Genomic DNA, 23,246 nt, shown 5'->3' with positions numbered 1-23,246 from the left:
AAATGACGGAGACGTACTGCAGACTGACGGCTGAAACCAGACAAATTAGACTAGCCATAAATGCTTTGAAGACTAAGTACATGAGAGAAAGAGGTTCCAAAAAATCAACCTCTCACCAGATTAGTAGTGATGAAATTCCATATATGCCGTTCCAGAAATATTCAACTAAGGCATAAAATGATAAATTCAAACGATACGCTAATAAAAGTGATACGTCTTTTTAAAACGCAATCGAAACGAATGCACCGCTTCGAATCTCAAGTGTTGGTTTTTCATGACCTTCTTGATGGTCTGTTAATTTGAACCGATGAAACAACTTGCATTCCTTGATTACGTTGAACAAATAACACAAAATATCAGAAGTTACAGGATACTGTAAAACATGGAACCGCCGAGGAATTTACAGAGGTGAAAAAACCCTCAATGCTAAGTTTTATTCGGTCAAATCCATTCCGAGAAATGCATGTAGTAAAGCTCAGAATCTTATTTAAATTTGATTCTGAAAGATAAATAAAATTCGTCATGTACTTACAACGTGACGTGCCAAGAAACTTTAGGCGTTGTTTTTCATGCTTCTACGCCGTCGGGTTGGTCGAATATACGCGCTGCGATCAGTGTTATTAATTATGCGCGGTTGAAACCGAACAAAACTATCACTGGGAAACAGTTTCGTTTTGAATTAACGCGATTAAGCTGAGCTCTGCGCGAAAAACGGCCACGATACGAGCAGATGCACGAAAAATTGATTTTACTGCATGACAACTCTCGGATTCATACTGCCAAAGTCGTTCAAAACATACATAGAAATAGTAAAAAAGGAAGTCCATTATTTAATTATCAGCAGTTCTGCTCATATAAAGACACCGAAAAATGGTTTGATTCGTGGATAGCTTCAAAAGGAGAACATTTTTATCGTAACGGTATTCAAGCTTTGCCAGAAAGAAGGGACAAAGGTGTAGCTAGTGATAAGCAACAAGTTGAATAACTTATAGGTAATTTTTTTTGAAGATAAATAAATGTAACAAAACAAAAAAAAATATTCTAGAATTTTTTAATGCAATTATGAAAGATTTATTCAAACTAGATCAAAACATACTAGCGGTTCTGTATATTTGTGATAGAATTTCTATAACAACCGGAATTGCAAATATTTTTTTTTGTTAAGTCGCTTCAATCGGGATTGTTTAACAGTATCAGAATACGTGTGAAAAAAAAAATTCAATTGATAAAAAAAGATTTAAACTGTAAACTTGATTTGTAAACTTACGTATGAAAAGTGCAATGTGCCATTTCCATTCAAATTTAAACTTTTGCTCAATTAACTATGAAAAGACCTGGGGGAATCGACTAATTTGCGGAAAGTTTTTAAGGTAATTAATGAAAAATAATCATACTGAAAGAACAGAGTTATTTTTGATTTTTGCACCAAGACGATTGAAAAGAAATTTTCTTCCACTGATTCCACTAAGCCTTCCTATCTGTTTCAGTAAACTAAATATTCTGCTTAAGGCGTCTCACAGTGCGGCAGGCCTTTGTACAAGTGTGAGAAAGAACCTAAAAGTCTTATAGAAATGACTAGAAATGGCATATTATGCCTATATGGGGGGTGCTGAACTCATTTGTGATGTCAGAAAATGTGAAAAAGGGGGAACATGCACCTGAAGTGCCGCTGAGCATTTCCTACGATCAAATTTTTATTTTCGCTTCGATTATGCCACACTGTTGCCTGAAGATGAATGTGATCGAAATTGTTTCAACTCAAAAACAAAATGATTGTAGAGCCAAAGCGTCTTCAGGAAAGCTCTTTCATTATGTATTCTCCATTTTTAAGAAATTTGAATGTTACATAAAAGTGAGAAACGAATTTTCTTTCATCTGCATTGAAAAATCCACTTTGTTCCAGTGCCGGCGTCACATTATTTTCCCGAGTGAGTAGTAAGGAATAGGGAAGGTTCGTGGGTGACAAAGGCGTATCGGGGGGGGGGGGGGGGGGGGCGCGACCGACTGATACCTGAACATAATTTTACAAAAAATTGACAATGCATCAACAATAAGGTGCCAATGGAATGTTTAAGAGAAATACAATTTTCTTTCGTTCAGTAGTAATATTTCCCATGATTTTTTTTTACGGAAGGTAATTATATGGGCTCATTTGCAAAAACAATTCCACGCCATGTGAGTGGCTTTCCGAGAGTTTACCGGAACGTTCGCCATGTTGTACGAAAACATGCGTGTAGGCATGTTTTTGAGTTCTTTCTTCGTTTTATTTATCAATTCCTCCTCAATTTTCGCGTCCAAATTGTTGGAGTAGGTCTTACGCTTCTGTTTTGCTCAGAAACTCTGGATGGGACGCAGCTGGGGAACGTTGGGTGGGTTGACTGACTTGGGTACCGCATCGATTTTCAGCCGCTTCATCTCCTCCAACGATTGCTTCGAATAGTGAGCCGACACCAGATCCAGCCAGAGCACCGTGTCCGGCAGGCACTTCGTACTATGAATTTCCCCGTTCACGACCAGTACGGAGCTTCTCACTGATTTTCAGCCAAAGCAGCACCTTCTTTGGGAACTTGGTGTGTGAAATGAATTTCACCTCAGAGATCACTTCCTTCGTAGGGAAAGTAAAATACGAAGTGCCCTGCTAGTCGTTGTCAGTTAGAGTGAGATAGGTCTCGGCGTCGACCACCACCATCACGTTACGATTCACTGGAAAAATCGACTCGACCATCTTATTCAGCCGCTGACACTACGTCATTGCCTGCAGCTCCGAGACCAATAGACGGGACTGCCGCTTTCTGATGTTCATGTTCGCCAGGTACTTTTCCACGTTTGGCCGGTTGAACCGACCTCCCGATCAAGTGTACGCGGTCGGGAGGTCGGGAGCGATGTAGCCACTTTCCCCTCGGTCTTTCTCTTCAGCATTCTTTGATTGTAGTCCAACAGTGCCAAGATGTTGTAGATACCGGAACAAGCGTAACCGGCGTCCCCCCGCGGCGGGGTAACGTTCTTTGATCGCACACACTTCTGAACGGAGTAGCTTCACTGTTTTCGCCATTACGGTTAGAGTTCGAGTCATTTTTTTTCTGCTGACTCATGGGTTACTATGATTGATGCTGCATGGGTACTTTCGTCAGTGCGTGTAAAGGTACTCTCATGAAAAATCGGCTTTTTACAGCATTTTTCTAATGCAAACGTTAGGGCTCAAACATTTTGTCTTCTCGAAAAAAGTCTCCATCCAAAATTTGAGCTTAATCGAACTTCTGATAAGGTTTCTTTTACAGTCGTGAAAGTCTTACATTTTTGACCAACCTAAAAATACACAAGAGTAGTTCTTGAAGTTTCCAAAATCGATTTTTTTTTATAGCATATCTTTTAAAAATGCATGAAATGTCGAGATCTGATATTGTTTCATAAGAATTTGTTTTAAAAATAAAAATTAAATTCAGGGACATGAAAACTTTTGCGTTGGGAGTTTCGAGCTACACCGGAGCACACAAGAGACACTCCCAGATCGAATATTTCTTTCATCGATCAAAAAACCGTAACTTTGACCGCTTTGAGGCTCTACATCCTGAAGTCCGGTTGAGCTGGGAAAAATGGCAAGGTTGCCGTTTCTAAAGAAATCTGATTCGCAATCGACTAAGGTGCTTGATTTAATTCACACTGACATATGCGGTCCGATGAATACCGTAACACCAGAAAAAGCACGTTATTTCATGGTGCTGATTGATGATTTCAGTCGGTTCACTGTGGTTTTCTTTCTAAAGCACAAATCAGAAGCTGCAGAAAAGAGAGAAGATTACGTCGAAATGGTGCATACACGTTTTGGTAGGTACCCAACAGTAATCAGGTCTGATCAAGGAGGAGAGTATAAGTCTAAACGCCTCGGGAGATTCTATCGATCAAAAGGAATTACTCCGCAGTACACGACCGCTTACACGCCACAACAGAACGGTGTTGCAGAGCGAAAAAATCGCTCCCTGGTTGAAATGGGAAGATGTATGCTGCTGGACGCAAAGATGGGATACCGCTATTGGGCCGAGGCAATCAACACAGCTACTTACCTTCAGAACCTGTTACCAACCAAATCAACCAACAAAACTCCTTACGAAGCCTGGTATGGCAAGAAACCGAATCTCACTCACCTGCGAGTATTCGGTAACCAAGCGTATGTACATATTCCATCCGAGAAAAGAACCAAGCTTGAGCCGAAAGCTGAAAAGATGACGTTAGTAGGATATTCTAATCATCACAAAGCATATCGTTTCATAAATCCATCCAATAACACGGTGGTGTCCTTGGTGTCCCGGTGGTTCCTGGAAAGTGAAAAAACCCACCACCCACAGGACAGGCAAGTCGATGTAATTGAGATCGAGTCACCGTTGTCGCAAGATATTCAGCCGCAACCAGACAAAAGCCATGAACAGAAGTGTTTTTCCGATACAAGCTCGGAATATGAGTCGGGTGAAGAATTTCTCAGCGATACTTCAGATGAATTAGTCACTGTATCACGTCGTTCGGAGCGTACTACAAAAGGTGTACCACCAATTCGATACGGGCAACAAGAGACTTCCAGATTGGTGAAAAATCTTCCACCTGAACCAAGAACGTATGAAGAAGCTGTTAATGGTCCAGAAGGCGCGCTGTGGAAATCAGCAATTGAGGAGGAGCTACAATCACTCCGCACAAACCACACGTGGGAGTCGACAGACCTTCCTGCTAATCGGAAGGAAACGTTGTGCGCTATAAAGCTCGTTTAGAAGCACAAGGGTTCACGCAGAAATTCGGCACAGATTTCGACGAGGTATTTGCCCCTGTGGTCAAGCAAGTTACCTTTCGTGTTTTGATGTCCGTAGCAAATCAGAGAAACATGATACTTAAACATGCCGACGTAAAAACTGCGTACTTGCACGGGATTCTAGAGGAAACAGTGTACATGCGCCCTCCACCTGGTGTTAATGAAGAGAATGGAGGTAGAGTTTGTCTACTTCATAAAAGTTTGTACGGTCTTAAACAAGCTGCCCGCGTTTGGAGTCAAACTTTCGATGCAGTGTTGAAATCACTTAAATTTGAGCAATACAAAAATGATGCGTGCCTCTACATTCGTCGAGATGGGAAGAAATGTGTCTATTTGGTGGTGTATGTCGACGATCTAGTTATTGCCTGTGAAAAAGAGGAAGAATATGATGAAATATTACGAGAGCTAAACCAGCACTTCGATGTGATGTCATTGGGCGACATCAAACATTTCCTTGGTATTGAGGTTAATCGATCAGCTGGAGGAATCAGTCTAAACCAAACAACGTACATCCAGAAGCTGTTGGATCGGTTTGGAATGACTGATGCAAAGCCGTCAAAGTTTCCGCTTAGCCCTGGCCACATACAATCAAAGGAGGAGGATGAAGCAGAAAAATTGCCAAACAATCATCAATACCCAAGTTTAATAGGTGGTTTATTGTATGTAGCAGTTGATACGCGTCCGGACATTTCGGCAGCAGTATCGATCCTGGGTAGGAAAACCAGTTGTCCAACTCATGCTGACTGGCTGGAAGCAAGGCGAGTACTACGTTACCTTAAGCGAACTTTGCACGACGAGTTATTTCTGGGCGTGGATAATTCATCACTAAAAATCTATGTTGACGCCGATTGGGCAGGAGACTCAAATGACAGGAAATCAACATCCGGTTTCTTGTTTCGTTTTCATGGTGGATCCATAACCTGGAGCTCGAAGAAACAAACTTGTGTCACACTTAGCAGCACTGAAGCAGAGTATGTTGCGTTGGCCGAGTGTTGTCAAGAGTTTCGTTGGGCTCGAAAAATTTTGGAAGACTTTGATGTGAAGCTAGTATACCCCGTGGTCGTTTTCGAGGATAACCAAGGAGTAATCATCAAACGAACTCACCAACTATTGGCCGCCGTTCAAAACACATCGAGACAAAATTTCACTTTGTCCGAGAGCTGCAGCAGAATAAAGAAATTGATATTCGCTACTGTCCGACGGATGAGATGATTGCGGATATGATGACGAAGCCGTTACAGTCCGTTAAACTTCAGGGTTTTCGTGAAGCTGCTGGTGTACTTACGTCGAGGAGGAGTGTGGGAGTCAACGACAACCAGTAAACACAGCACCTATGGAAACTCACAGTTGTTAAAAATCACCATACCAACATGTATAAATAGCCTTCAATAGTTTTTCCGACCTCCAACCGCTGTGCGTCTCAATAAGATATAACCATATGTATAAATTCAAGACCTTCAGTTCTGTTCAGTTAAGATTCATATTATTTTTCTTTTGGACTTCCCTATATTTTTGGGAAATTTCTGATCGTCATCATCTAATACGCTATAAAATGGCACAATATTTCTTCAAATAAATTATTTAGATCAGGTTTACCGCGCACAAATTCAAGATGTAAACTCGCCGTAAAATTATCTGTTATTGTTATATTTACTATTAACATATTCATCGTGGCACGTTACTCAAAAACATGCAACTTTCCCAAGAATGTAATTTTTAAGCAAATTTACAAACAGCACTTTTGCACGGCAGTTAACACGAACTAATAAACAAAAAAGTTCAGTTTCTATCTGGATAGAAACTTTTCCAGCTACAATTATCAATCGACTCCGACGTAATTGAAGTATCCAATAAAACGGATTTCTACACATATGGTCAGTGACGGGTGAGTTTAGCGCACGAGTGCTTAAAATCTATAGCAAGTGTGCGCGTCAGACAGCAGAACAGCAATTGGATTAAAAAGAAATCGCCGAAGAGCGAACCGGGCGCTCAACTAATTAATAAAACTCCTGCCAGCGCCTTTGTGTAACCGATCGCGGGATCAATAAGGTCAGGACGGGTGCGCTGATGAATTGCGATCGGGACGCGGAGTGAGCAGATCATGACGCGGGTTGAGTGTTAGGTTACTAATTTGTGTTAATTGTCCATATTGAACAAATCTTAGACTCGCTGCAAGTGGCAACTGGTGCCGATTGTGGTGGATTGACCATTTGAATTGATCTTTTTTACACTCGGTGGAGTTCAGTTGCGGTACGGTTCGGGTTCAGTTACGGTACGGTTCGGGTGGTTATTTGTTTGCTAACATCATAAGAAAATCTATTTCTGCTCACAATTGAATCAATTTTCACCGAAAATAGAACGATCCAAGCAAAATCTCTTCTGCATACAGAAGTGCACACACAATGGAAAACATTTGCAGGTACAACTATATGAATATGGATGCAAAAGAACATCCATGGTGCTTGGCTTTTCAAAAATAAATTGACACGTACCTTGCAGATTCCTTCCACGCAGATTCCCCGGCCACTGTTGTTCCGTCGAAAGTACTCGGTTGGTTTGCTGCACGCTGTACCGTCGATAACGGTTTTATTTAGTGTGGCAAAATAACGCATCCCGATCGGTTTACAGTTCAGCTCACACTCGGCGTCGTCTTCGATATAAAAAAGAGCGGTGGGAAACATAAGCATAAGTATATCGTTCCAATATATGTACGTGAAATCGTGAAAGGATATCGTCCCGAGGAAAGGAGTATATGATGCTATATCTGTTTGATTTGCATCATCATATCGTTTATGGCCCGGTAGACGATACATTCAATCGCGACGATAGTTACCTTTGATGAATGCCTCCCAGATGTATCGTTTATCCTGGAATACCTGATTGTTGAAGCTGGTGCATTGCTGTTCTCGAAAATCCACCGTCGGATCGGGGCATTCCTGAAACAAGTCAGGCGTAAGATTATTACCGCTGTAGAATGCAAACAGACTTAATCGAGCGAAGGTTAGTAGAATACCTACTAACCTGTTCGTTGCAGAGGTGATAGCGTCTAACAATGCCTATGCAGTCGTGGCTTTCGACCGCAGTCTTGGAGCTCTTTTTCCCATTGATATATCTGAAATTGAAGATAGGATAGGACATAAAGTTTATCAATTAATATTCTATGCTGTAATTGATAATTGATACATTGATTGTGCTGAGAAATGTTCGGCACGTATCATGAAAATTGACAGAACAATATTCTTTCAATTCTGGGGAAAGGTTTTTGGGTAGCCACATCACGTAACCTTTATTATTTTGCTAAAATAATATCTGACCGTTTGATATACAGGGGGCCAATATATCTGTCACTTTCAATTAAGCCATGACATTGACATGACATCTTCTTTTTGGACATCCGCTGGTCAAAGAAAAACATTTCCAATCGTGTGAATACCATTTGATAACCGAGCCACCATCTGTGTTTTCGTCAGATTTCACTGTATCTCCGACGTTGGTAATTGTGCTGTTCAAAATGTGGCCAGACAGTGGCTTTCCCGTCTACATTCAATTCTGCGCTTGCTTGCGTTAACATTCTATTACACGCGGAGTTAAAGAAAAGTGCCAACCGCTGTTGGAGTCTGATGGAACAGAGTAGAATTGATGCTGACAGGAGGTCAAAAACATAATCATAATCTCTGTCCGCACGGCACAGTATGGGCATTATTACACCCGCACCACTGTAGCATCCTGCTTTATGTGTGACTTTACCGAGGCATTCTGCTCCAGATTAAGCTGTGCTTCAGTGTTATGCATACGAGCGGCACGCGGTTTGCCGTGCGTCCTGATGATAATGGAGTAAACATTGAAGCTTCGAGCGCAACGTAATTGGCAGATTACCGCCTTGTCTGTGCCTGCCTTTAAAACACGAAAGGTAGAAATCGGTACAACTAACGAGCAGTCATTTTCTGTGAATGAAAAGAAGAGATCAAGCGGATGGTAGACACATGTATTGTTGCAGCCGGTGCTGAAAGGCGCTTATTTTTATAATCATCTCTTGTGGCGAAACGTGAATGGGCAAATCAGAAATATAATTGTTCGAGCCACCGACTGTCACTTCACTTTTCAACCTGCCATGCATCGCAGGCACATTTTTATGGCTCATTTTTTTCGCCGAATTAGAGTGAGAAATTTGGTTGCTGGAAGTGTGATAGAACATTTTTGCTCTTTGATGGTTTTATTTTATATATTTAACCGCGGTGCAATTTGAATCCATCCAAATTGAGACACCAGAGGCAAATCGCGCAATAAATTTACTCTGTAAAATTACATCTCGCTTCATATCTTTTCACGTTAAATTTAATCTGTTGGCGTTAAAACAACTGTCGGTAGTCGTAACTCACAATATTTTAATTTATTATTTCTTTAATGTAATACACACAAACAAAATCAAATATACAAAATATATTCTGAAGGGTTCGATTCGAAAGCATAACTACTTAATCTCCTGCCATCATAAATGTCAAAATGTCGAAATGTTACACTCTATCCTGGCCTTAAAATCCACTGGTTGCCTTTCAACAGCACGAGATTGCATAATGCTTATTGCACATCGGATGATGCATCTGGTTATGTTATGGTATATACTAAATACTAGGTAGTGCGATTGTGTCCTGCCCTATATCTTCATTGTTGACTGACTCATCGAACCATTTTCAGCCAAATCATTGGAAACAATGTAAGCCCCGCACCTAATCCCTCTGCTGAGCCAGTATTAGAAGGAATCTCCACAACGCAATGTTCAATTACTGCATTGCAGGACTAATTGATTGAAAGCAGTGCTTAGATGAGAAAATGTGTGCACATAAAAGCTAAGAATGCAGACTGGAAATGGAAACCAGCCTCCCCGGCACATAACGGTGATCGTAATTATAATGTTGATTGCATTACTGCAGGATATCGCACTCGTTTGCAATTTCTTTTTGTAACACCCCAGCCCTTTTCCTGTTAAGTTCTCAATTAGAATGTTTCATCCATATTCAAACGCGATGCGGTTGCGGGGTACGTTATTCTCGCTTTGGGAATGTGCCTTGTATAGAAATCGTTTTAATTCGATGTGTCATGTATCGGTTTCTCCTAACCATGTAGAACGAAACTAGAATTAAATTAGGCATGGATGAGCTTATTGTTTCAAATTAATTTCACTTGACTATCCTTCTCATGAGTCTCATTGACGATTTTTATTCTGCAAATACACGCAGATTGGACATAGCCGTGTGTAGGGGGGGGGGGGGGTGGGAGGCAGTGTTTTGGAGTTCAATGTAATGAAAGTACGGCAAAATTTTGACGCAGAACTACATCTCTCAAAAATTTCGGTTAAATAGGGGTGTAAAATGAAAATCTTAAATCGGAGCAGAGGATCCAATTTCCAATGCTTAAATATCGATCAACTTTCAACAGATTTATTTAGTAAATCAGCAATCGATTGGAAAGTCATCAATTCATCAGCCTAAATGCAGAAAATTGTAATTTGATTATTCGTTTTTGCGTACTATTGAAAATTATCGAAACGTAGATTTCGACCTCTGATTGGTTCTTTAATGCTTGCTTCCTCTAACGATTTACAGTATATTTTGTCTAGTTAATCGGGAATACACTATGTGGGTACATAAGAGCCTGCTTTTATTCAAATTAATCAGTTTACTAGTTCTACTTTACGAACTAATTTCATTTTTTGTCATATTGACTTACATTTTAAGTTTAGTAAAGCGGGCAATGTATGTAGTTTCGCGGGAATGCGAAAATGAACGGGAATAGAAGGTGTGACTAGAATGGACGAGGGAAAATTTTTTCTAATTCTAGTCACACCTTCTATTCCCGTTCATCTTCGCATTCCCGCGAAACTACATACATTGCCCGCTTTACTAAACTTAAAATGTAAGTCAATATGACAAAAAATTAAATTAGTTCGTAAAGTAGAATTAGCACAACGGAGCTCTTCCGTGATACGCCTTCCATGGGAGTTGGCCACCAACTGACGTGTCTCATCGCTTGCGCCGCTGTAGATATAATAAGTCATTATACATAGTGTGCGTAAAGAGACCACTCTCTCAGTTGAGAGAAATAAACTTCCACAGGGCAGTGTGTGCAGTTTCATCGCGGCGTGCTGAGATGCGGGAACACAATAGTAGAGGGTGATTCGACATTGGTCTTAGGAAGAGTTACCCTTACCCAGTAGTTTAATTGGCCAAAACACCTTGCCGGAGACAACGGAGATTGCGGGTTCGTGTCCCGTCTGGACGAGGGAAAATTTTTTCTAATTCTAGTCACACCTTCTATTCCCGTTCATCTTCGCATTCCCGCGAAACTACATACATTGCCCGCTTTACTAAACTTAAAAGTTTACTAGTGCATGGCCGCTAGCACGGCCCTAAATAAGTCGCAACAGTCGACTGTCTTTGTGCGGTAGCGGCATAACTTCATCGGTAGGTGCATTAATCGGCACGTCCCACTCGATTTTTCATATCAATATTTTTGATGTTTTGCATTTCTCCGAAAATTCTCAAACTGTAAATGACCTTTTTTCCAAAGTTTTATGACAATCGGTTGAGATATCGATTTTTAATTGCACTTTGAACGTTGCTATATCAGGCAATTTCGACGATTTTCATGTTTAAAGTCTAAATTTTTAGCTCAACTTTAAACACTTGTAACTCCCTCAGTCTTGATCTGATTTTGATTCAACAAGTTTCATTTTGAAGGGAAATTTCTGTACTTTCAAGACTTGCAAAAAATACAACCAATATCTCAATCGAGATAAAACATACTAAAGGAAGCCAAAAAACATGTCAATGGGAAATTGATTGAACTTTTCAGATTTTTGGGTCCCGTTTTGCACATCGTTGCTCATTTTTTGAAAATAAAACTATGAAGACGTATGGTGGTCAGTAGGGTTTGCAATATGCCCGGGAATTGATTTCCCGGGAAACGGGAATAAAAAATCTCATTTCCCGGGAATTCCCGGGAACCGGGAATGGAAAGAAAACCCTAGCAAAAATGAGATTTTGAATAAAGTTTATTAATAAAAGGTATCAAACAATCGTTTCCTATTTCATTGCGAATTGATAATGAAAACGAATTAAAAAACTAAACTTATTCAAGTTCACACTACAAATTCATAATCGATTTTTGTCTCATATGTTAGCAGAAGAGTAGGTTTCAGGGTTTTTATGTCGTCGAACAATTGCTTCCGCTGACAATTTTCCGTCAGACCTAAATGATGCAATCTCCCTCTGTAAAACTTTGCTTAAGTTCGCTGAATCACCGCTAGTGAAGAGCCTGGAGTGTCCACTACTTTCAGCTGAGGATAAAACGGATTGTTAGGCATTCACTGCCGTAATCTCGCAGACTGACGTAAGCGCCATTTTTTCAAATATGGGATTCTTATGCCAATTTGTTCGTTATTCGAAGACTCATCTTTTGGTACCTTTCTTTCAGTTGTTACTTATTCGTACGCAGGGGCGGACGGAGGCTGATTTGAGCTGCAGGCGAAGACAGATTTTGCCACTAATGTATAAAAAACTATAGTAAATCTAACAAAATTTTTCGCGGAACTCGGGAATCCCGGGAATCAATATTTCTGTTTCCGGGATCCGGGAATCCCGGGAAAAACTATTTCCCGGGTAATCGTTCCCGGGATTGCAAACCCTACTATCAAGTATGTAGTTCATAAAGCGACAAAACATCACCTTGCGCATCCTGAAAATTGTATGGTACATGCCTGGTCGCGTCGCACGTGAATGGAAATCCTGCTAGCGAGAGAAAAAAATCCTCGTCGCTTAAAAAATAAGCACACGTATTAGCCGTTCGTATGCCGCCCCTCGATAATTGACGAGCAGGCGACCGCCTGCTTCGCCTATGCGTTAATCCGCCCCTGTTCGTACGTTGCATGAAATCAAGAAAACAAAATGACGTATGCACCATTTCAATACAAAAGTGACAAGTAACTCGTTCGTTTTTTGGATGTATTCAAAAACTGATCAAATGGATGTACGTCATAATATTATATCACAGCAGCAGTGCAGGTCTTAGAGCATTTGAATTTACCTACAAAAATGATTTTTATGTGAAATCGCGGCCACGAACCAGATAACACTGACTGAGTTTTATTAATTTATTTATTTCTAGACCCATTGATCTACAGCAGCGGTTCTCAACCTTTTTTTGTCTGCGTACCCCTTGGCGAAATTTTTGAAATCAATTGTACCCCCTGGATTTGGAATGTTCTCCAAGCCCGAGAGAGAGTAGTGGTAGATCATGTTGTGATATGCTAGTTCTGGTCTCAAATTGAACTTTGTTTTGTTTGATTGCTACAGTTATGTTTAAAGAGCAAGCTTAAACAACAAATGAAGCATTATAAAGAAAAACTGCTTTGTCCGCCATTACTGATTTTTCTTCCGCGTACCCCCTGAAGGCTCTCGCGTACCCCTAGGGGTACGCGTACCACAGGTTGAGAACCGCTGATCTACAGGTTTTATTTTTTTTTATCAATTTACAGGTTTCAAACATTTTTATCAATGAACAAAGAAAAAAATCAGGCAACTATTCGCTTAGTAGTGAACTAACTAGCAAAAAAGACATCAGACGAAGTACATATTTGCTTAATTTTTCGCTTACTAAATAAGACAGCAAATATTTTTAACAAATTATTTTTGTAAATAATTTGATATTACATGACAAGCAAATATTGACATCTTTTCAAGCACGACGACAGCCTGTCTTATGTCCAAGTATTTCTCGCAATAGGTATGAGAATACATTCGGTTGGGGTTAATCAATTTGCTGGTGTAAAGCGGGAAATTGCAGTTATAATTCTCTTTCAACTCTATTTTTCATTGAATGATCCGGTACCTTGAAGAAAAGCGTTGTTTAATTGACTTGAAGTCATTCAAAAGTAATATCTATATTGCTGAAACACAGTTATAAATAGAATACCACTTCACTCACAAAACAAAACAGTGGGGGTGGTACTGAGTCCTGCTCGATGTAAATGTCATTAAATTTTATTTTTTAATTGGAGGTAAAAACTCATGCACCAGTCTACGAGAAAGTACAAACTTGGCACCATCACGGATATGGTTTAAAGTTGGGAAAATTATTCATCGAGGTTCACTATAAAACAATCTTAAATACGGTGTCGACAATTGACATCAAAATTTGGATTTTTTTAAGTGAACCTAGATGAATAATTCCCTCAACTTTGACCCAAATCCATGATGGTCGTGTTCAAATGTCATGAACACTTCGTACACATATTGTTACTATTTCAATTAAGACGGGTCGTCCTTAAAAGGACGGATTGTTATACTTTTTACAAAGTTTTCTTCGAGATCAGAACAACTTGGATGCTAGGCAGAACCCCTCCCTGGACAAAAGTGACGCTGGATAAAAACTTTCTGCTGCTGCTGATCGATCTACTTTCCAATATATTCTCCTCTTGCAACAATGATCGAACAGATGATGAAGAATAAATTTGTGCATGCTAGTTTTTGTACGTAACTACTGAGTGTTATTCTTCCGATGAGCGTGTCGTTATGCACCCATGTGGGCAAAACAACAACAACAACAAATCGTTCAGAAAGTCAAATCGTTTGTATACTTAGTGTCGGTTGTGCCGGGGGAGAAAAAAAGTGATTGGTTGTTTAGTTTGATTTAGACTGATTGATTACAGCTACAGAGATTTGACCTTGATTACAGCTATTGTTGGTCGAAAAAAAAACATTTTACTAGGCTCTACATCTTTCAATAGTACCGTACTGTATCAAATTTCGAACACTTAAGCTATGATGTAACTTTTCGCACTAAAAAATCAGCGAAAAATGGGTTTTCTCGTCGATCGTAATGTTTTAGCATGTTGGTTTTTGTTGTAGTTAAGTGCTTTTTATATACATAAACATGTTTGGTATATGCAAATAACGAAAACTCAGAACTCGGCTTTGATTCAAACTCCGAATACTTCAACGTAATCACTAAGAGATAGATAGGCAAACCGACTGAACACTGACTTTTACTTTTTTTAACGCCTGCTGATTCCCTGGAAGTGACCTCACAGTAAAGAGCTATTTATCACTGGGTGAAGGAAATTCCAAGAAACGGGCTGGAACATAATAATCATACTTATTATTACACTAGCAATAATAATTCGATTATTGGTCTGAAGTGTTCGAAGTTTGAGACTGTTCGAAGTTATAGTCGAAACGGTACAAGTGATCGGCGTGCAACCAAACCGAACCAAACAAACATTATTTCGAGCAATTGGCGTTCAAAGTTTAATCACCCGAATGTTTTCTGCAAGCTACTACAGAGATTTTTTTTGTAATCATTAAAGCTGTTCTTCATTTTGGTGGACGCATAACTAATTTTCCAATCGATTGCTGTGAGTGGTTTTAAGCATTAGAAGGTGAACAATTTTTGTTAAGCTTCTTTCGATGTTTCGTTTTTTTAGTTTGCACCCTTGTGCGAAGAGGGCACAAAGGAAATGATTCCAAATTTATCGCAATTATAGCTGACAACGACTCTAAACCCAAAATATCTGTAGAATTTTCATTGAAGGGCAATATATTTTGTCAGATTTTCTTTTTTTTTAGAAAAAATATCGTGGACATTATCATAACCACATCCCCTCCTCCGTAGACAAGCGAGGACATAAACGTATCACCGACTTCCTTTCCCTTCTAATATGTCCACATAGAATGTGGACGACCCCTTTTTGGAAAACATATTGGAACATAACAAATTAAATTGTCCTATTTAAAGAGAAAAGGTGCCTTGCTGTCCTACATTTGCCATCCGGCTCGCTTGCTTGCAGGCCTTGGGAGGGCCGAAAAAAAAACGATTTGGCTTTTCTAAAACCCTTTCCTTTTTTCTTCCGCTTCATTTTTACCTGCGTCGCGTTACGCACCATTAGAACGACTGATGTCTATGACACCGTTTTCAGTCGGTTCACATCATGGAGCGAATCCATTTGACAAGTGCTACGACTGGATCTGTTTTCGAGCAGTTGAAAAAGTTATTGAAAGCCTATAATTTTCAAATGGTTCATACATATTTTACATCAAATGTAAAGAAAGAATTTGCACTGGCATAGTCTTGTACAGTTTTTAGAAGCGCTGATGTTGGCTTGTAGTAGCCTAAGGGGTTATATACCTTTTTGGTCGAGAAAAATGAGGGAAGTTTGAATCTATTTTTAAGTGCATAGCACCATTTTCATTGTATCAAGGGGTATTTTTCTGAAAGTACAGTTTATCAACGACAAAAAAATACGTTTGATTTTGAGATATACCAATTATTACTGGAGTAATGGCCGTTTGCCCGAAACGCTATTTTTTTGCAGAGGCTTGCGGTGATCCAGATGGAGACTCAGCGGGTCAATCGAAATCGATCGCTTTCATGAGTATTTTGTTTTCAGTGCAAATGGGAACGTTTTCCCAAAAAAAGCACGTTTTGAGCTCTAAAAATTGCATTAAAAATTTTTTTGCGGCAAAATGTAACTGTATGTTTCGAAAAGCGATCGTTCAAGGACCGGCGAATTTAATTACGAAAATTAAAAAAAAAAGATGAAGGAAATCGGTTCAGTAGTTTTCCCGCAATCAGGATCACGGCAAAGTCATTTTTCGGTAAACACTATCCCGAGATAATCGCGTGTAAAGTTTCAAGTTTAGCTTATGCGGCCGTGGCGAGGCGCGCTGCAAATCGCACTAACTTTCTTCCTATTGCTCAGATCTTTATAAAAATTTGTGAACATGTTCTCAAGATGTTGTCTTTGAAGATAGTACAATAAAAAAAATTTCGGTTTTTTGGAAACTAAAAAGGTATATAACCCCTTAAGGTGATGAAATCAGTTTGAAAAAGAAAAATGCAAAAAACATGTCAAAATCGAGTTAATATACGGTCGAGATACGATTAAAATTTTTAAGCTGCTACTGCATAGCACATAGCAGAGTGGTTAGATTCAAGTCTTCGTGATCCAATTAGTACTGCTAGGTTAATCACGTTGCAATCCGATTGATTTATTACCATTTCCACAGAGCAGTGTCCTAAGGCTACTCCTCTTACGTTGTTCATCAATGATGTTACTAAAATTTTACCACCTGGCACACGTTCACTATGAGTGGATGATAGCAATTTTTTTTATATTATTGAAACTAATAATGTTTGCAATAGACTTCAAGCGCTTATCCATTCACTGGCTGATGCCTCCGCAACAATTTGATGATAAACCGTGATTAGAATGGTACCATTTAGGCAGCATTATGTCAATCTGGTTTTAAACTACATGCGTTGAATGTAATCCGTTTTATGATTATTAGATTCGGAGAATTGAGCGCGTCCAGAAGCATTTCATGCAATGGATTTGCGCTAACTGCCCTGAAGAAACCTTTTCTTGTCAATCATCTACCTCCTCACGAAAATCTTTGTTTGCTGACTGATGTCGCACCGCCGGAATAACATTATGGTCAGAGCAACACACAAAATTCTTACCTGCCCAATTCTGCCCAATTTCGTATACAACACTATCAACGTTTGTTACAGGTAAACACTCAAGTTTACCAACACTTAAATTTTTGTGTTAATCAATTACCATTAATTGTTTCTTTTAATCAATTATACGCTATTCAGATTTGATTTCAGTAAATTCTGTGCGTTTTGATAAAATGGTGTTGAGTTTTCATACCAGTTTGAAGCCTTATAGTCATTTTGATGAGGTTCCGCATATTCCGAAGATTTCTTTGACTAAAACACCCCCCAAAGAAAAATCCTGCGCACGGCTAGGAGATCAAACTACAACCTATGTCACAAGCAAATGAATGTCTCTCCAGCTCATATCAGTGTATATGCCATTTAAATTAAAACCAAAGATCGTTTTATCGCTTCAGCTGTGAACAAACGAAAGCACAATCCTTGCTTTGTAGCATTAAATATGGATGAAACGGAGTTGACGATAAGATTCCGCCTGGTTGTGTCCTGTATGAAGTAGCTAACGCAAGAGAGAGCACAGCAAACGCCCGACACGTTTAGTGTATACTAGGCAAAAATATATAGTCCGCAGTGTGTTCATCTGTTTTTCTGCCAAGCCACACACCAGCGAGAACGCCAAGAGTGTGTTAATATGATTTATTTATGAGGGAGTACGACTAGCCAGCAACTACTCTCCGCACACAATCGTAGGTGGGTACCGATCTTGTCTTTCGTCGTACTGCCGGTTCCGGCGATGAAGTGACAAACATTGGCGGACGTGCGGCAGACTGCAGCAGTGGGGTACTCGCTCACTTCCTCTGCCACATCACCGGATGAAAAGCACGAAAAGTGCACTTCATTGCAAACATTCCCCGTAGAAGCGGGTGGAAATCTGGGGATGTTTAAGTAAAACGAGGAAAAGCATCAGGATTATCAAATCATGATGATAGCAAATAATAGTGTGGTACCATGCAAATAGCTGCTCGCTGAAATATTAATCTTATCACTTGGTGTCATTATTTAATAAATAATTACCATCCAGTGTTCAATACTTACATTGTTGTTTTTTTGATTGAAAAACTTTCTTGGAAATACCCTAGCTAAGCCAGCGGCAGTCGTCTGACGGTCGACTCTAAGGACTGCGATATTCCCCAACAGCCGTTCTCGGCAGTACATTATCTTGCCGGTAGCAGCACGCCTTCGCATCTTTTGGGATGGATATTTTCTTTGATTTAATCCGATTTATAAACTTCACTCCTCTCAACTGAACTTAAAAGTATACCATCAGCGGAGCGTCAGACTGCGGGGAGCTATTTGTCTGTTTACTTTCGAATCTACTCACATTAGTAACGAATTCTTACTGAGCTACAAGAAGTTTCAGCGTTCGGGCGGGAGGCGTCTTTTTTAAAAAAAAAACCATTTCAACAAGCAAACGAAAACGACACAATGCGCGATACAGTGATGGGACGATTCACAAGGCGTAAGTGGATGGAAACAACATAATTAAGCGAATTGGGATAAGATGCTTTTATGTACTTTCCACTCAGGCGAATATCCATCTGGTAAAGTTCGTCACAGATGACAGCCGGGTGAAGGTGGAATAGTCAACATTTCTCAGTGAAATCGCTTTCTTGCGATTGAGTTAAGCATATTCGTCGTAAAGTGCTCCCATCTTAGGATAAAAGCTCAATCCTCCTGGGAGGCTGTTAAATTGAGATAATTTTAAGCTAGGAACTGCCAAATCAAGCTTTCACGTCATAAGTATATCGTAAATTAACTTCTCAGAGCACCGACAAATTTGTTGGGAAGACCGTATGCAATCGTACGGATCGATATAAAAGCTATTGACAATGTTCGCACTGCAAAAGTGCTTGTATAGAATGAATCTGTAATTTTTTTCTTCTTCATTATAAAATCAAGGAAATGAGTCCCATAGCGACAATCTTCAACACTTTTAGTATTAAAGCCGTAGATCCAAAATTAAAATCAAAATAACTTTGATATTCACCTCACGAAACAGAGTAAGTTGTAGAAAATCATTACAACAATCTCAGTGCGTCTTGAGCTGCCCGACAGATGCCCGATTTCGGTTGCTTGTGGAGTGGTCTTTGACTGCCTATAGCTTCAAAGTTTGTGTTTTGTCAGTGTGTCTTTTAAAGATTACCTGGAAGTTAACTTACATCAGTCTTTCTCAAGACTAGCTATTTCTTTCTTTCTCAATACTTGCAATTTGATATTATTTTTGAACTTTTTTCGTATCACCTGAAATGGCAGGACGAAGAAAGAAACCACGCATCACTACGGGGAGGAAAAGAGAGGCATCTCTTTCTGAAACTAGCTTATGCAGTGAAAATTTATATGATATTCTGCCTGAGCAAGAAGCCGGCGAAATTGAAATGTTCGGAAGTAAAACTATTCAGAGTGAAATTTCTGTAAAAAAGGAGAAAGTTCCACCTATTGTGGTAACTATTGCTTCTGAATTTAATATTTAAAAAAAAAGAACTTTCTACGTTTTCTTCCGACGTCAAAGTTACTTATCAAATTGGCCGAAGAGGCGAATGCCGTTTACTGGCCCAAACATTGAAAGATTGGAATCGTCTTATTCAGTATTTAACTGAAAAGGTGTATAAATTTTTTACATATGATACGAAGAGCGCCAAGCCGTTCAAGGTCGTATTGAAAGGTCTCACCAACGATCAAACCGTTGATGAGATCAAAATTACTTTGACAGAATCACTTGGTATAGCCCCTACCCAAGTAATTCTGATGAAACAAAAATCACGAGGCGAAAACAGTCAGCGAACTGGAATTTCCCTTGTAAATTATTTAATTCATTTTAACCGCAGTGAGGTTAATAACTTAAATTTTTTTGAAAAAGCACATGCTTTATATAACGTGCGTGTAAAATGGGAAGCTCATAGGAAGTTTGGCGGAGGTGAAAAACATATCACCCAATGCCGTATTTGCCAACGTTATGGCCATGGTTCAAAGTTCTGTAACATGGACCAAAAATGTCTGATTTGTGAAGACTCTTCTCACAAAAAGGACACATGTCCTGTGAAAGAGAGTAAAAATTTTCGCTGTGCGAATTGTAACGGCAACCATATGTCGAATTTTTATCAATGCCCAGTCCGTTCAGCAATTGTTAAGGCAAGGCATGGTAAACAAAATTCAAAACAAAATTCTCCAAGCGTACCAGTGACGCATAATTTACCTACTCCTTTCATACCCGTTTAACTTATGCACAGGTTACAGGTAGTTCGAACATTATACCGCCTAGTGTTGGTAGTGATGACCGTTAATATGGGTAAGCAAAACACGCTAGAAAATAATTGTACACCTATTACTCCAGCTCATATTGCTGCCGAAAATATTTTTTCTAATGTCAACTGCCTGGGGCCTATTACGGCGGGTAAACTTTCTTTTTTGCAACAGGCAATGTTCGATCTTATGAACGCCATGTTGCAGGCAAAATCAATGTTTGAAGCCATTCAAATAGGCACAAATTTTACTATTAAAATTGTTTCTAATTTAAAACTTAGCAATGATTTTAAATAAAACAATTAAAATATTAAATTGGAATGCTCGCTCATTAAAGGCCAATGAGAATGAGCTTTTTAATTTTTAACAGTAAATAATGTGCATATTGCAATTATTACTGAAACATTTTTGAAACCTAACATAAAATTAAAATATGATCCCAATTACGTGGTTCATAGATATGATAGGATTTAGGGTTCCGGCGGTGGAGTTGCAATTGTTATTCATCGCCGAATCAAACATCGTGCTCTTCCCCATCTTGAGACGAAAGTTATTGAAACTTTGGGAATTGAAGTTCAAACTGAACTTGGGATTTTATTTATTGCCGCAGCATATTTACCATTTCAATGCACACGCGAGCACAAAAACTATTTTAAAGGTGATTTACAAAAACTCACCGGAAATCGTTCGAAATTTTTTATAATCGGCGATTTTAACGCTAAACATCGTTCATGGAATAATTCTCAAAATAATTCCAATGGCAAAATTTTATTCAATGATTGTTCTTCAGGATACTATTCTATTTTGTCTCCGAATAGTCCTACATGCTTTTCTTCTGTAAAAAAACCCTTCAACAATTGATTTGGTGCTAACAGATCAAAGTCATGTATGTAGTGATTTGATCACACATGCTGACTTTGATTCTGACCATCTTCCAATAACTTTTTCTTTATCACATGAATCAGTTTTAAACCCTATGAGCTCTGTTTTTAATTATTACAAGGCTAATTAGGAAAGATACAAAACTCATATTGAGAGGAATTTCAATAATGAGCTTGATTTGCAAAACGAAGTGAATATTGATTCCGCTTTGGAAGCATTAAAATGTGCAATTGTTGATGCCAGGAATTATTCTGTTACAAAGGCTCAAGTGAAATTTGATTCACCAATAATTGACGAAAATCTTCAACTTCTAATTCGTTTGAAAAATGTCCGCAGACGTCAATATCAACGTTCTCGTGACCCTGTTTTAAAACTATTTATAAAGATTTACAGAAAGAGATTAAACATAGATTCACTCTTCTGAGAAATCAAAATTTTGAGACTAAAGTTGAAAAATTGAAACCATATTCAAAACCATTTTGGAAGCTGTCGAAGATTCTTAAGAAACCTTCGAAGCCTATTCCAGTTTTAAATGATGGTGAACGTTTTCTTGTATCCAATGAACAAAAGGCTCAAAGACTTGCTCAGCAGTTTGAGAGTGTTCATAACTCAAATTTGAATTTTGTGAGTCCAATTGAAAATGAAGTCACACGTCAATTTGATTTAATTTCTTCCCAGAATTTTTTACCTGCAGAAATAATTGAAACTAACTTGAATGAGATTAAATCAATTATTAAAAATTTCAAAAATATGAAAGCACCTGGTGACGATGGAATCTTTAATATACTAATCAAACATCTCCCTGAGAGCACAATGGAATTTTTAGTGAAAATTTTCAATTGCTGCTTCAAAATTGCATATTTTCCCAAGTTATGAAAAAACGCAAAAATTACTCCAATTTTAAAACCGGATAAGAACCCAGCTGAAGTTTCAAGTTATCGACCAATCAGTTTGCTTTCTTCAATAAGTAAACTGTTTGAGAGAATTATTCTTAACAGAATGATGTAACACATCAACGAAAATTCAATTTTTGCAAATGAACAGTTTGGATTTCGCCATGGGCATTCCACAACTCATCAATTGCTCAGAGTTACTAATATGATACGAGCTAACAAATCTGAAGGTTATTCCACTGGAGCTGCTCTTTTAGACAGAGAAAAAGCATTCGACAGTGTTTGGCATAAAGGTTTGATTGCGAAATTGCAAACTTTTAATTTTCCAATTTTCCTAATCAAAATTTTAAAAAATTATCTTACTGATCGAGCTCTGCAGGTTGTCTATCAGAATTCAAAATCTGATAGATTTCCTGTCAGAGCAGGTGTACCTCAAGGTTCAGTCTTGGGTCCAGTCCTGTACAACATATTCACTTCAGATCTTCCTGATTTGCCTCCAGGATGCACAAAGTCATTGTTCTGCGATGACACAAGCATTTCCGTAAAAGGAAAAAGTCTTCGTGTCATATGCAGTCGATTGGAGAAAAGTTTAGATATTTTTTCTTCCTACTTGCAAAAGTGGAAAATCTCTCCCAATGCTTCTAAAACTCAAATGATATTTTTTCCGCATAAGCCTAGGGCTTCTTTCCTCAAGCCAAACAATAATCACGTTGTCAAAATGAATGGGGTTATTTTAAGTTGGTCTGACAAGGTTAAGTACTTGGGACTAATTTATGATAAAAAACTTATTTTCAAAGAGCACATTGAGAGTATACAAGCCAAGTGCATCAAATATACGAGATGTTTATATCCTCTCATTAACAGGAATTCTAAACTTTGTTTAAAGAACAAACTTTTGATTTACAAACAAATTTTTAGACCAG

The 23,246-nt window shown here is 38.8% G+C and overlaps 1 protein-coding gene across 1 annotated transcript in view; it reads right to left on the bottom strand.

Annotated features, from left to right (window-relative positions):
- LOC129726412 (thrombospondin type-1 domain-containing protein 4) overlaps positions 1 to 23,246 on the bottom strand; it is a 287,959-nt gene that overhangs the window by 128,377 nt on the left and 136,336 nt on the right. Inside the window, exons 4-6 of the mRNA XM_055683060.1 lie at positions 7,817 to 7,907; positions 7,629 to 7,731; positions 7,288 to 7,445 (exon numbers count right to left, since the gene is read on the bottom strand). Coding sequence (XP_055539035.1) covers positions 7,288 to 7,445; positions 7,629 to 7,731; positions 7,817 to 7,907 — 352 coding nt within the window. The remainder of the gene's footprint in view (positions 1 to 7,287; positions 7,446 to 7,628; positions 7,732 to 7,816; positions 7,908 to 23,246) is intronic.

Source organism: Wyeomyia smithii, chromosome 3 (assembly GCF_029784165.1).
Source record: "Wyeomyia smithii strain HCP4-BCI-WySm-NY-G18 chromosome 3, ASM2978416v1, whole genome shotgun sequence".
In the NCBI taxonomy this organism is placed as follows: Eukaryota; Metazoa; Arthropoda; class Insecta; order Diptera; family Culicidae; genus Wyeomyia; species Wyeomyia smithii.
Note: the sequence above shows the minus strand (reverse complement) of the source record. Positions and strands in the feature narration are given on the sequence as shown.